Source organism: Peromyscus californicus, unplaced genomic scaffold (assembly GCF_007827085.1).
Source record: "Peromyscus californicus insignis strain IS unplaced genomic scaffold, ASM782708v3 Scaffold_6__1_contigs__length_162567912, whole genome shotgun sequence".
Lineage (NCBI taxonomy): Eukaryota > Metazoa > Chordata > Mammalia > Rodentia > Cricetidae > Peromyscus > Peromyscus californicus.
The window spans coordinates 161591983-161607809 of NW_026294584.1; the positions used below are offsets into that span (position 1 = coordinate 161591983).

Sequence of the window (15827 nt, forward strand, 5' to 3'; positions counted from 1 at the left end):
TTAAGTCAAATGGTCCCCATTACTGAAGTACATAAAATCTTATAATTTGAAATATTCATGGTATCATGTAAGGTCAGAAAAACTCTCTGAAGGAAAGTTACATAATAAAATGGAGATAGTTTATATTGTATCTCATTAACACTGGCATGCAAAGAGATTCATATAATGCAGAGCATCTCTTTTTCTGTAGGACTGGCTGGAATTGTGCGAGAATCTGCCAGGTTCCATTGTCACTTGGACATGACACCTCTCAACAGGCAACAAAGGGCTACTTGGTTTATCGATGGCAGCTCCAAAGCAAATGAACATATCTTGTTTTGAAGGTCATTATGACAACTGAGCAAGCTAAAAACAAATCAGCTCAGTGGATTGACTAAATCACATGTTGTTTCTCTAGCAGTGATAAAAGAGCAGATACAATGGTAAAGACCTTTACATCTGAATCTTTACTAACTTATAACTCTGTCATATGGTCAGATAGATGGGCAGTGTAAAATCAGACTATTAAAGGCATGCTTGCAGAGGATAGTCCCAGATAGCTATCACAATTGGCTTGAAAAAAATCTTCTTTACTGCTTTAAAAACAACAAATAGAGCTAGACATGGCAATGAATGCCTGTAACCCCAGCACTTAGGAAGTAGAGAAATGAGAATTAGGAGTTTAAGGTGATCCTCAGATATATAGTGAGCTCAAAGCCAGCCAGGGCCACATGAGACCCTATCTTAAAAAAAAAAAAAAAAGAAAAAAGACAAAGACAAATGCCAGACAGTGGTGGTGCACACCTTTAATCCCAGCACTTAGGAGGCAGAGGCAAGCAGACTTCTGAGTTCAAGGCCAGCCTGGTCTACAGAGTGAGTTCCAGGACAGCCAGGGCTGTTACACAGAGAAACAATTTTAATGACACTAAGGTTATGTTTAACATAAAATAAGTCTAATAGTAGGTGGAGATGTGCTCACTGGTAGAACACTTGCCTAGCATGTTCAAAGCAACTAGATTTGAGGTGGGTGGCAACTCCCGCCACCCACCTCAAATCTAGTAATACTAAAATATTAGTCAAAGCTGGTTAAATTGTATTACTTTTTGGGTCAAGGTCATGGAAACATAGTTTCTTTCTACCAAAATATTAGGTTTGTTTTTTATGATTGATAAACTATAACCAATAAATGAGATCTACTTTGGTATGACTAGCAATATGTAAATTAAAAGACTTCCAACAGTTTCAAGAAAACAAGTAGCTTCTACTTTCCAACAACTAGTAAAGGAGAAGACTGAAGAACTGGTTGAGGAGCCTTGCAGAGGCACATAGAACAGGAACAAGGGTTGTGTGGGTGGCAGTAACTGCTTATTTTCTTTGTGAAGAGCCAAAGGAGGTAAGTAAGCAAGACCCAGAAGTGTTCTGGAGGCTTTAATTATTGGTACCAAAAGTTAGACACTGGTGTTTAAATTCTCCATCTTTTATATTTCCACTATTCTTTTGAAAAGAGGACCATACTCCTACCTTACAATGTCTGGCTTCATGTAACCTTCAGACATTCTTCTTCTGATATAAGGTACTAGGAAAGAGCCTTGACTTCCTAGATGCATTCTCTACTTAAAAATTTATAGCCAATTATCATTAAAAAAAGACTGTGATAGAATGGCTCTCTAGATAATAGACTGAATCTGTCTAAATAAATTGTGAACTAAAATTTCAAATCAGTTTAATGAACACTTTCATCATTGAAATCCATCTACTTAGATTCACTTTGGATTTTCACAAGTAATTATTTGGTTCTTGAAGAACCTTTAATTTTAAATATCCTTAAAACCCCCTTACACAGTATCACAAAGGGCAAAAACGGGCACCAGAGTGCAAATAACATAATGACTCTTTTAAAATTGTGTTCACTTAAATGTCTTTCTCTAAAGGGAGAGACATTATTAATGTTAAAAACCACCAAAACTGCATTTACACAAAGCTTTCATTTCATACTCTGCAAACATTTAGTATGATATATTTATCATGTAGCTGGATAATGAGTAAGTAATTTAAAAATTAAGTATTAAGACGGGTAAGGAAATATTACGCGTAGATCCAGTATGGTTACCAACATGGTTTAGTTATCTGGAGAGAGACTGATATAAGCCTAATTTTTGGAACTACTCCATTACTTACTTGTGCTATGATTACTTAGCTGCCCTGTGTCTCATTTCCCCCTGAATAAAGGAACACCAAACACAGTCTAAAAATTCCAGCTAGGTCTTCTCATTTACCTTTCACAATTAATCAGGGGTGGGTGGCAAAAACATCCCAGAGAGACAAGGGGACCAGCACTTCTGAAAATTAATTAAGTCAGTCACCCACAGCACTTATAGTTAATAAGGGGCAGAACAGAGATTTGAAACAAAGCATTTATGATTTCTAAAACCAATACCGGTTAAATGTTTTAAAAAAGATTATTTTCTTTTATGAGTATGAGTGGTTTGCTCGAATGTATGTCTGTGCTCCATGTGTGCCTGGTGCCCCTGGAGATCAAAAGAAGGTCTTAGATCACCTGGAACTGGAGTTATGGGCAGTTGTGAGCTGCAATGTGAGTGCTAGGAATCAAACCTAGGTCATCGGCAAGACCAGCAAGAATACCTGGCTCTTAACCACTGAGCCATTTCTCCACCCTGTTTAAACATTTCTAATCCTAAAATCTGAAATCTGAAATGGTCTAAAATCTGACACTGAGAGCTGACATCATGCTGCAACTCTCCAATTCTACCATCTCTCCAGGGAAAAGAGTTAAGAAAGCTTCGTGCAGGTAATAAATAGGTAATGATGAGCACTAAGAAAATGAGAGCAAAAGGAACATAAAGAACTTAGATAAGCCATTAGAGAACTCCCTGATAACAAAAAAGCAACACTGAACATATTATCAAAAGCTATTATGTAGGATAAACTGAGAAGCCTCATGAAGGGCTGTCAATACACAAATAGTGTCAACACACACACAAGATGGGAAAGCATAAATATAGCCTGCTTGTCTCAGTTTCACTTATAATTTAAAATAGAAAAATAAAAAAGGAAAGTGAAAAAATAAACACAACAGTAGCAGTAGGGAGACTGTTCTACAATGCTGCCAGCCTAAATACAAACTAGCAAAATGCTAATCCAAATAGCTGTGCCATATTTTCCAAAGTTTCAACAGTGCACACAGCTAGTTTACAATTTCCTACAACTCAGTATCTATTATGACACAACATCTCTATTTCTTCTGTAAATTCATATTCAGATGGAAACAGGTATCCTAGTCTAGGCTCAGTATCAGTCATCAAAAATGTACTAGTGAAACAAAACTTGTTAGTATCTTAACTAAATCTGTGTTGGGAGAACTTTGAATAAAAGATACAATAAAGATAATACCTTCTGGGACTTGGAGGTTAAAAACACAACTACATACAACTCTAGCAGATCTGTTGCTAGGTCTGGAGCAGTCATATCTGTTTCCCACCCGCACATCTTTTCTTTCTTATTCCTACAGGCAGATGTCCAAAGTTGTCTGCCTCAGGAAGCTGCAGAGTAAACATTACATTTATTGCTTTCAAATGCACCCTGAATTTTCATGTAAAACTCTGCCAATTTGTAAAGAAAGAAAGTCCATTAGTCATGTATAGTAACAGGTTTCAATGCATCTAATGATTATATGTTGTGGATAAAGAGTTGTTTTCATTAAAAAAAAAATACACCCAAACTAGTCAACACAACACTTTCAATTACTTCCTGTTTATCTCTGCAGCCACTGTCACGTCAAATAGAAACAATCTATAGTTTTTCATCTCACTCAAGCCTATCCTTTTTATGCGAAACAAAAGAGACTTAGGATCATTAATTGATTCTACAATGAAATAAAGTAGTTCAGGGCATAAGTACTTGCTTTTAGAAAATGAAGTGCGAAGGATACCTACCTTGTGAGTAGAGAAGGATCTGCATCTCTAAAAGAACACAGGTAAACACTTGAACTAGGTTCTCCAATCCCAGGAGCTCAAAGGCCTCTCGAAGAGGGTAGTCAGATAGAGGGAGTTCACTGGGCCCAGGCCTCTGGCAGATGACAGGTTCATAAACACCATAAAATTTCAGTGACCTCCCAGGAGGTGGAAGGGGTACCTCATAGAGAATATTATGGATGTAGCTCTCAAGCGGCAAGGGTGGTGGCTGCTGTGAGGTAACTGCCTTGTAAAGCTGGAGGAGGAATTTCTTGCAGGCTTGCATGAAAGGCAGAGGTGTGATCAAGCATATACTTTTTGAAACATACAAGGTGTCTCTGTTGATGTCGTAAGAGTTGTATCGCTGGAGTTTCAAAAGAGAAGTTGCATCTCCCTCATCAATACTACTTGCCAGTGAGTCCATACTGCAAGAGGATGAAGCATACACACTGCTGTATTGCTCTGCATTATGCATCTGGTACAGTGTCTGCATTGCTGTACAGATTTGCTTACTTGTAACCTCTTCATAAAAAGTGAGAACAAAACCATAGGTGCGAGAACCATCTTCGCGGGTAATTATAAACGAGTGGAACTGAGGATCTTTATTGTCAGCTTGTGTTCTGAAAGACAGCCCTTTAGGCATGCACAGCTGTGGAGAAATGGGGAAAAGCATCAGAATGCAGTATATGCATAACTTCAAACCGGAAAAAAAAGGGGGGGGGGGGTGATTTTCTTTTTAACAGGATCCAAAGGATGAGTCCTATCCAGATTTAACTTTAGCAATAGCTTTAAATAGAAACATAGTGTAAGTTCTTCACTTACATGTAGATAAAATATTCTCACAAGAAACAGATGTGGGGCCAATTTGGCTTAGCAGTTAAGGCGCTTAACTAACTGCAAGTCTCACAGCCCTGGTTCAATTCCTGGGACCCACAAGTTGTCTTCTTACCTCCACACATGTGCACACACACAAACAATAAATAAATGTATTTTAAAAATAAATGTAAGCACACACATGGAAAAGTATTCACTGTGTGGTTTTATTAAGAATGAGAGGACTAGAGCCAGAGAGAGAGCTCAGCAGGTAAAGCGGTTGCTGTCAGGTCTGAGTTCTATGACCAGAACAGCCCTGGGGGAGGCAGAGAGCTGTCTCCTGCATGCTGTCTGACTTCCACACACAGACACAGACAGACAGACACAGACAAACAAAACCCCACACTAAATACATGTAAAATGTTTTTAAAATTTTAAAAGAGAATGAGATCTTTGATTTGGACTCAGTAACACAGTATTTAAAAAAAAAAAAAAAAAAAAGCCCTGACCTTCTTTTGGTGAAAAAGTCAACAAAAATAAAAACAGTTATCCTATGCAGAACAAAAAGACAGAAAATTAAGGAGAACAAAAAAAGAAAGGAGTCCCCATACTCCAGAGTCTGGTAGAAGTATCTGTTATGTGAAAATCAAGAATACCAGCATATGAGGCTGGAGTGATGGTTCAGCATTTAAGAGCACCCGGTTGCTCTTCTAGAAGCCCAGGATTTGATTTCCATTACCCACATTATAGCTTACAACAATCTGTTCACTCTGGTTCCAGGTGATCCTATGCCCTCTTCTGGCCTCCATTGGTACCAGGCATACATGTAGTGCAGTCATACATGTAGGCAAAACACCCATGTACATAAAATAATTTAAAAATTATCTTCCTCTGTAGTCCTTGTGACCTAGAGTGGTTTTGCTTTATCAAGCTGTAATGCTACCCAATCCTATCACAGGTATCACTCTATGATCTCATTTTTAAGTTCTTTGGCAACCCTTTGAGATACAATGTCACAAGATACCAAAAATGGTGTATTTGGCTTTTATTTTATTTTAATTTTGGTTTTTGTTTTTTTGAAACAGAGTCTCATTATGTAGCTCTGGCTGTTCTAGAACTCACTATGTAGACCAGGTTCATCTCAAGCCCACAGATATCTGCTTGGCTCTGCCTTTGCCTACTGAATGCTGTGATTAAAGGGGCACATCATCACAGTCAGACACATTTGGCTATTTTAAAGATATTTAAGTGTGATTCTCTCTTGAAAAGTCCATATGCATACTTGGGTCTATTTTACCCTTTCCCTGAGCATCTCTGTTAAAAATCTCTTAATATATTCCAACACTGCTTCATACAGGTATTGTAGAATATTATTTTAAGATGTGCTACATTTGTTTATGCTGTGGAACATTTGTTTAATGATGTAAAGATGTGTTGCATTCTTTTGTTACATTTGTTTAATTCTGGAAAGCTGTTACTTTGCCTGTCTAAAACACCTGATTAGTCGAATAAAGAACTGAATGGCCAATAAGGAGTCAGGAGAAAGGATAGGCAGGACTGACAGGCAGAGAGAATAAATAGAAGAAGAAAAAGACAGAAGAGGGGAACAAGAAAAGGGGTCAGCCACCCAGCTACACAGCCAGACCCGGAATAAGAAGGAAAGAAAAGATATACAGAAATAGAGAAAGGTAAGATCCCAGAGGCAAAAGGTAGACAAGCTAATTTAAGAAAAGCTCTACTACTGAGTGAATTTCCACTCAGATACTGTTGAACATCTTCTAACAACATTTTTCTAAACCTCAATGATGAACCACATTAATTTCATTGGAGAATTTGGCTTTAGCCAACATTAGCATTGGGTGATAATAGCTGTACTATACAGAGCGCACTTCATGGAGCTATTTCTCTTCTACACCAGGACTTCATTAAACCTGTCTTTTCTGGATGCAATTTATATCTGAGATATTTTAATAGTAAGGAGTAATCCCATGGTGGGCAGCTTTGATGTCATTGGTTTTGATTTTCAAGTATCAATCTCATAAACTATGCTTTTTGGTAAAAATTACAATTTAGGACTTTGATTTTCCTTTCCTCCTATTCTGACATATTCCATTGTGAAAATGAAAGACATAGCCTTTTCTATTGTTGAATCAATAAATACCAACTTGTGAAATATGAATATATTTATACTGTAGTATAAATGAGATGTGCCATAATTTGAGAGAGAGAGAGAGAGAGAGAGAACAAACGAATGAAAGAGCCTCCTTGTATTTATTTGAGAGCTGGGTGGCAGGCCCCCGCAAAAAGAGCAAAAGAGTTAAAAACAAAAAACAAAAAACAAAACCCAACAACATATAGGCCAGTCATGAAAGTCAGGGATTCTATGTTTTTGTGAGTAGAAACCTCCGAGATGTGTTTCTTTTTGATGAGCCCTGAAGATGCTGACATCACTTTTGCTATTTTGAACAAATATGATGCTTTATCCTAGAAAAACTTTGAAAATGAAACTTTTATTTACTAAAACGAAGGGTAGAACAAGATATTTTAAATTATTTGTAACAGAGATTTTTAAAAGGCCTAAATATGGTTCACTTTGTGGCAGATTATATTTTTATAATAAATCCAACAGTACTTCTAGTTCTATATACTCTTCAAGAATCTTGCCATGCTCCACATTAAGAGGTTGAGTCTACCTTTCCTTTTGTTGGTGCGGAGCAGTGTGGGGCGGCAAGATGGCTGTATAGGTTTCCAAGAATAGGAAGTTTGTGGCCAATGGCATCTTCAAAGCTGAACTGAATGAGTTTCTCACTAGGGGACTGGCTGCAGATGGCTACTTTGGAGTTGAAGTCAGAGTTACTCCAACCAGAACAGAAGTCATTATCTTAGCCACCAGAACACAGAATGTTCTCGGAGAGAAGGGTCGTCGGATCAGAGCTGACTACAACAGTCCAGAAGAGGTTCAGCTTCCTTGAGGGCAGCGTAGAGCTTTATGCAAAAATGGTGGCCACAGAGAGTCTCTTCATTACAAACACCTAGGAGGGCTTGCTGTGCAAAGGGCCTCCTATGGTGTGCTTAGGTTCATTATGGAGAGTGGGACCAGGGGCTGCCAGGTTGTGGTGTCTGGGAAACTCCGAGGATAGATGGCCAAGTCCATGAAGTTTGTGGATGGGCTGATGATCCACAGTGGAAACCTGTTAACTACTATGTTGACACTGCTGTACACCATGTGCTCCTGAGACAAAGTGTGCTGGGCATCAAAGTGAAGATCATGCTGCCCTAGGACCCAAGTGGTAAGACTGGCCCCAAGAAACCTCTGCCTGATAACGTGAGCATTGTGGAACCTAAAGACGAAATCTTGCCTACCACCCCCATCTCAGAGCAGAAGGGTGGGAAGCCAGAGGTACCTGCCATGCCCCAGCCAGTGCCTACAGCATAACAGGGTCTTGGCAGCTACATGTTGGAGGTTGGATGTTGGGCTGGATGTTGTCCTGTACAGACGTTTAATAAAATTTTCACAAAGACAAAAAAAAAAAAAAAAAAAAAGAGGTTGAGTTTATCCCTTCTTCTGAATCCAGACAGGCCACCTAGAATGCCTATACTAGAGTAGCAAACTTTAATCAGGGCCAGATAACTATCTGAATCTCTGGACAACCAAGTCTGTCACACTGACTCAACTCCATCATACAGTGTGAAACTCATATAGGCTTGGGATGGCTTTGCTCTACCATGACTGAATAAGAATAAACAGTTAAAGTTTTTTATTATATTAAGAACAATAAAGAGATGGATTTGCACAGGGGAAATGTTCAATCAGCCCTATAATAAAATTCAACAGCAGTGACATGATAGCTGACTAGACTGAAAAAGGCAGCTCCACCTCTCGCTGGTCACACATCCTGAAGTCTTGAAGCAAAAAATAAGAAAACTGGTGGTGATGGCCATGTCTGTGGTACGCAGCATCACAGTGGACCACAAGGACATCATCTATGATGTGTCTTTCAACTGCCACAGGTGCCAGATGGCCATCTGCTCCAGCAACAGACCGGAATGTTGATATTTAACAGCACTTAACAAATGCCAGTGCCCTTGGGGAGAGGTGGTTCCCCTCTGTCTCAGGAAGGTCTGAGATAAAAGTGAAAACGGAGATTGGCATTGTACTATTAGTTGGAAGACACACGGTAGATCTGTGTGGTGTGTGACATGGGCTCTTCCTACATGTGGACAGGTTTGGGCTTCTGTTCTTTTGACTGAACAGCTGCTGTATGGGAAGAAATAGGAGAATAAAATGATAAACTGCAAGGACAGAGGACAACTCCAGTAGACAGCAGAACATCCATTACTACTGTGAAATTTGCTCCCATGCATATGGGGTTGATGTTAGCAACCTGTTCAGCAGATGGTATAGTAAGAATATGTGAGGCACCAGATGTTATGGGTCTCAGCCAGCGGTCTCAGAAGAGCGACATCTCATGTAAAAAGAGCTGTCGCTGTATTTCTTGGAATACTTCCAGCTCTTGCACTCACTCCTCCATGACAGCTGTAGAAAGTGTAACAGTAGTCTAATGGCTGAGGTTTAGAGGTGGTTTTTGTTTTTGTTTTTGTTTTTTTACAAGACAGGGTTTCTCTGTGTAACAGATCTGGCTGTCCTGGAACTCGCTTTGTAGACCAGGCTGGCCTCGAACTCACAGAAATACGCCTAGCTCTGCCTCCCGAGTGCTAGGATTACAGGTGTTCGCCACCACCGCCCAGATCAGAGTTTTTATTACAGTGAAAACACCAGAAATAATGCAAAGCTGAAACTCTTATGACAGTCATTGATCCTGTTCATGATATTGCATTTGCTCCAAATTTGGGAAGATCTTTCCACATTCTGGCAATAGTAACCAAAGATGTAAGGATTTTCACATTAAAACTTGTGAGGAAAGAACTTACTTCTGGTAGTCCAACAAAATTTGAATTCATATTGTGGCTCAGTTTGGTAAACATAATTCTAAGGTATGGCAGGTAAGTTGGACATAACAGGAACAGTACTGGCATCTTCAGGAGATGACAGCTATGTAAGGTTGTGGGAAGCTAATTACATGGACAATTAGAAGTATACTGTATTCTGAAGGGTAATGGGAGCCCAGCAAATGGGAGTTCTCAGCTGAGAAACTCAAGTCCTTCACTAAGCTCAAATACTCCAAATCTTAAAAACTCATTAAGTGGCTCTTCCGTCTGAAAGCACAGCTGAGTACAAGCTGGAGTAACTGATGTTTTCCTGCTTGTTACATGCACACAGGAATGGAAAGCAAACTCCTCTTCCTCTTCCCCAGCACCACCTGAACTTTACCAAGATACATTAGCAGCCTGCTCACTGCTAAAAATACAGTGTATATATATTTTTTTTACTAGTCAGTTTATTGACACTATAAATGGAGAGGCTTTTTGTTTAGACAATATCATCAAAACTATTTTTTTGTAAGTGTTCTTGAAACTTGGGGTTAAAAAGTAAAATTGTTAATATCATCATAAATAGTTGGGAAGAGGTAAAATATTTTATCCTCTGGAAAAATTTAGGCATATGTCTTCCATTTTCTAAAATAAGCTAAGATGATAGGTTTTTATAATTTTAATTTGAAACTGAATCAGTGTTTTCATAGATTAAAAAAAGCAAAGAAAAAGAAAACTGCCTGACTTAAAGCTGTCACACTGCATGGCATCAAATGAAGAGACAGCACAGTGACAGAAGTCCTAGCTATATGCCGAGCCTAGGAAACAGGCCTGTGAGTACCACGTCTTCATCTGAGATCCCTCTTTAGTCTGTAAGTCATTCTAATGCACAATGGAATAGAATCTGCCAAACCTACCCAAATCACAGATTTCTGTGCCAATTATCTTGCTTATTTATTTATTTATTTACTGATTTTAAAAACATAATCTTATGTAGTCAGGCATGTTATGTGGCCAAAGATGGTCCTGACTCACCTAATCCTTTTTCTACCTCCCCAAATGCTAGAATTAAAGGCCTGCTACCATACCTAGCTCTATTTTTTTTAAGGATTTATTTTTATTTTATGTGCATGAGTGTATTGCCTGTATATATGCCTGTACACCATGTCCCTGCCTGGTACCCAGGAGAGCCTAAAGAGAGTACCAGATCTCCTGGAACTTGAGTTCCAGACAGTTGTGAACTAGACCTGGGTCTTCTGCAAGAGCAGCGAGTGCTCTTAATTGCTGAGACATATCTAGCTCCCCAAAGCTTCTTTTTTATATCAAGTAGGCAATATGGAAATGTAGTGACATGCAAAGACACTACTTTTAAAAAAGTCAAATTCAGGCACTGGAGAGACAACTCAGTGGTTAAGAGCACTGGCTGCTCTTCCAGAGGTCCTGAGTTCAATTCCTTGCAACCATATGGTGGCTCACAACCTTCTATTATGGGATCTGATTCTCTCTTCTGTTGTACATGAAGACAGGTCACTCATATACATAAAATAAATAAATATTTTTAAAAAGTCAAATTCAAATTAATTTTTTGTTTTCATTTTTTTTGTTGTTATTTTTATTGCTGGTTTTTGTTTTGTTTTGTTTTGTTGATAGGGTCTCACGTATTCCAGTCTGGATATGAACTGTCTATGTGGCCAGCCAAGAATGAACTTGAATTCCTGATCCTTCTACCTCTATCTTCCAAGTGCTAAGGTTATGTCACTAGGCAGGCTAAGACTTAATTTTATGGACAGGCTTTCCTACCATCTAAACTAAAGAATCAAAGCTCACAGTGTTTTTTGAAAAGTGGCCAAATATTCAGTTAAGGGTTTGTAGCTTTCTTGAGCACACATTCAAACATTTACAGGAAAAGCTTGCCAAAAATTATATTCAAGTGAAGAAAGACTTCCTAGGCCACAGATAACAGATGTAAGAATTTTTCTTAAGTGCTTTCTACAAATTAAAAAGGCAAAATTTGTATTTATAATTCTGGGAATCGTGAACTGGAAAATAAGATGACTTTTTAAAAGTCAGAATTATATAAATTACCAAGAACAAAGACATTGTATCTCTCAGAAAACCTGAGATATAAATCACAATTTTCTTACCATGGCTCTTAAGTCTCTTGTTAACCCCCAAATATTGTTATTTGCTAACAATATCCTCTTCAACTAACAATAAGATAACTAAAAATAAGATGTGTCTTATAACCAAATATTGGAAAATGCTGTCCATAGTCATCTTCTAATATGAGTGACCAAGTGTCCTTAATTATCTCACCTTCTGGGCAAATTGGCTAGAATTTTATTGAATTTGTTTCTTCCACCTATTTATTTACTTGGTCAGTTGGTTGGTTTTTGAACGTTTCACACAGCCCAGGCTGGACTTTAACTATGAGAAGATGAGGGTGACAATGAACATGACTGCCTCTCCTTCTCAAGTGCTGGCGTTACAATTTTTAGCTTGAGTTTTAGCAATCCCCCTTTCCATGTCTATAATTCTAACATTCCATATCCTTTTTCTCATTAGCCAATGAAAGAAAAATTATTCAGAAAATCCAATGGAATAGCTCAATTTGCTCTCCAACCTTCTTCCTTCCCTCTTTTCTTTAGTAAATAATTATTTCCTGCTATGTATTGTATCAGATTTAGAAAAGAAATATGAAAATACTTCCTTCCTTCAGAGATTTGATATCTAGGATGAAAGACAGACATAGAAACTAAGCTGCTATGCAGTGTGCTCAAGATGCACCAGGAGCGAGCAGAGATGGTTGTGTAGTGGACAGCACCTAAAACAAGGACAGGGAAGAGAGAATTATAAGCAAACGGGATCCCTTCATTTAGTCAGCACTTGAGCATCTACTACTATATAGAAAGCTAGAGTTCTAGCAAGGAGTAAGAGAAACTATTTTTTGTCCCTTGTGATATCTACATTATAACGAGAGATATAGATTTGAGTCCTTACTATGTAATTATTTAACTGCAGCTGGAATAAGGCTATAAAAAGGTACAGGGTAGTAAGGGACCTGATGAAATGTTAAGAAGGTGATGCAAAAATGACACCTCTAAGAACATTCTATTTAAAATTAAATCTTAAGAATCAACAAGAATTTACCATGGGTGCTAGAGAAATGGCTTAGTCATTAAGTCATTAACACTGCTCTTGCAGAGGACCAGAATTCAGTTCCCAGTACCCATGTCAAGAAGCTCACAATTGCCTGTAACTCGGATCTCTGGTCTACACAGGCACTGGCACTCACATACCCAAATAAATATGAACATTAATAAATAATTTTAAAACATGTATGTATGTACATGTGTGGTTGCACTCATGTTATGGTGTAGGTGTAGAGGTCAGAGGATAACTTTTGGGAATTGATACTGTCTTTCTACAGTCCAGGTTTTGGAGACTGAACTGAAGTTTTTAGGTTTGGTGGCAAGTGCCTTTATCTGCTGAGCTATCTCACTGACCTTAAAATCAATTGGTTTAAAAAAATTAAATCACCGTGGGAAAGAGACTCAAACTAAGAGAACTATCAGCATAAGCAGAAGCTAGTGGAAGAACAGAATAGACAGGAGTAGAAGCCCATTAGACAGTGATTAATAAACTAAAGTAAGAGCTCTTGATGGTCCTGGACCAAGATAGGTGTAGAGGAACCAAGAGAAGCAGACAACTGACTGTATATGGAAGAAGGTAAGAAAGTTAAAGTTTTAAGGATTATCTAGAGTGTTTTGGTTTAGGCAATAAGTTAGATGGTTGTACCATTCAGTGAACATGATTAATGGACAGTAATGCAAAAAAATTCAGTTTTGGACATATTGTGTTGGAGAAGTCAATAAAATATCACAGCTGCAATGTTAAGGAAACAGGCAGTCTCCTACACTGATGGCTAAATTAGAATTTCACCTACTACTATTGCAATGTAAGACATCAACTTGTATTAAAATAAAATTAAAAACTCATTTATTTATTTAGTTATGGTCTGAGTGTTTTGTCTGCATGTACATATGTGCACCATTTTTGTTCTTAGTGTCTGGGGAGTTTAGAAGAGGGCTCAGATCCCCTGGAACTAGAGTTAAAGATGGTTGTGAGCTGCCATGTGAGTGTTTGGAATTGAACCTGGGTCCTCTGCTACAAGAATAACAAGTGCTCTTAACTGCTAAACCATCTTTAGCCCCTAAAATGAGACTAACAGTGGGAGCAGTTGTGTCTCTGACTCTTTTGCCTGCTCTTGGGACCCTTTTCCTCCTATTGGGCTGCCTTGTCCAGCCTTGACAGGAGGGTTTTTGCCTTGTCTTATTGTATCTTATTTTGCCATGTTTGGATGTTGTCTCTTGGAGGCCTGCTCTTTTCTGGTGGGAAATGGAGGGAGAGTAGATCTGGGGGAGAGGGAAGGGAAAACTGGGAAGAGTGGAGGGAGGGGAAACTGTTGTTAGATGTATTATATGAGAGAAGAATTTATTTTCAATTAAATATTAAGAATGTAAGAGCATACATAGCAAAATGTAATTGTTAATGTGAAGTTAAGTAAACTCACATTCTAAATAAATTGGGAACTATAAAAAAAAGGAATGATCTAGACTAAGGTTCAGATATTCAGTGCATGATTATGGACAAGTTACTTAACATCTATGAAACAAGGACGAGAATTCACATTGGGCATACATAAAACATGTATATTAATTACTTTTTTCTTCATTATGACCAAATACCTGACATTTAGCACTAAGGAAGCATGGTGGTTTGAGTAAGAATGCCCCCCCACCCCTGCCGTAGCGGGCTAGAGAGATGGCTCAGAAGTTAAAAGTACTGGCTGCTCTTCCAGAAGTCCTGAGTTCAATTCCCAGCAACCACATGGTGGCTCACAACCATCTCTGGTGGAATCTGATGCCCTCTCTGGCATAAAGGCATACATGCAGATAGAGCACTCGTATACATAAAATAAATAAATAAATCTTAAAAAAAAAAAAAAAGAATGGCCCCCATAGGCTCATATATTTGAAGCCTAGTCACCAGGAAGTAGCACTATTTATAAGATTAGAATGAGTAGGAGGCATAACTTTATTGGAGGAAGTATGTCATTGGGGGTGGGCTTTGAGGTTTTAAAAGCCCAATCCAGGTCCAGTGATGCTCTCCTTCTCTCTGCCTATGGATCAGAATGTAGCTCTTAGCTACTGTGTCAGTGCCTGCCTGCATGTCTCCACGCTCCCTGCCATGATAACAATGGACTAAACCTCTGAAACTGTAAGAAAGCACTCAATTAAATGTGTTCTTTTTTTTTTTTTTTTTGGTTTTTCGAGACAGGGTTTCTCTGTGTAGCTGTGTGCCTTTCCTGGATCTCGCTCTGTAGACCAGGCTGGCCTCGAACTCACAGAGATCCGCCTGGCTCTGCCTCCCAAGTGCTGGGATTAAAGGCGTGAGCCACTACTGCCCGGCTAAATGTGTTCTTTTATAAGAGTTGCCTTGGTTATGGTGTCTCTTCATAGCAATAGAACACCAACTAAAAGACAGGAGGGAAGAGTTTATTCCGGCTCACTGTGTAAGAGGGGCTGCTACCATGGAAAGAAAGCATGTAAAGCACGTGACAGTGGGAACAAGAGGTGGCTGATCACTTTGTACACACCATCAGGAAGCAGACAGAGAAATTCAGGTGCTCAGATTGCTTTCTCTATCTCACTTTTTATTCAATCTGGGACACAAGTCCACGGGATGGTGGCACCTATATCCAGTTAAACCTATCTGCAAACATCTTCAGAGACATATCTAGAGGTGTGTCTCCTAAGTGATTCCAAATCCAGATAAGCTGACACTGAAAAATTAACCATCATAATGCATATGTGAAAACAACATACCTGAAGTACCTAGCAGGCATTATTAAACAATTTCCTTTCCTTACAATCAGGGCATAATGGAACCTCTTATGTTTTTTGGTCCTACTTTTGAAATTCCCAAGAACTACAAATATCACAGATCTCAATCTGCCCTCAGTAGTTTCTGTGTCCATCTTGTCTAATCTCTTATTTGTTCACTTTGGGTCTTTTGAATTATGTTTGCAATAGAAGTGATAAAGGTCTAGTACTAGTAGGGAAACTGCCT

General features: G+C 38.7%; 1 protein-coding gene and 2 pseudogenes across 4 annotated transcripts in view; 2 read left to right on the forward strand and 1 right to left on the reverse strand.

The window, feature by feature from the left end:
• The window catches only part of Dennd5b (DENN domain containing 5B), a 148386-nt gene that overhangs the window by 95459 nt on the left and 37100 nt on the right, over window positions 1-15827 (reverse strand). For all 4 annotated transcript variants that reach the window (XM_052721943.1, XM_052721942.1, XM_052721945.1 and 1 more), the window contains one exon: window positions 3933-4599. In XM_052721943.1, the coding sequence (XP_052577903.1) occupies window positions 3933-4599 (667 nt within the window). The remainder of the gene's footprint in view (window positions 1-3932; window positions 4600-15827) is intronic.
• LOC128099984 (40S ribosomal protein S3-like) lies at window positions 7487-8287 on the forward strand (annotated as a pseudogene).
• Window positions 8286-14768, forward strand: LOC128099986 (nucleoporin SEH1-like; annotated as a pseudogene).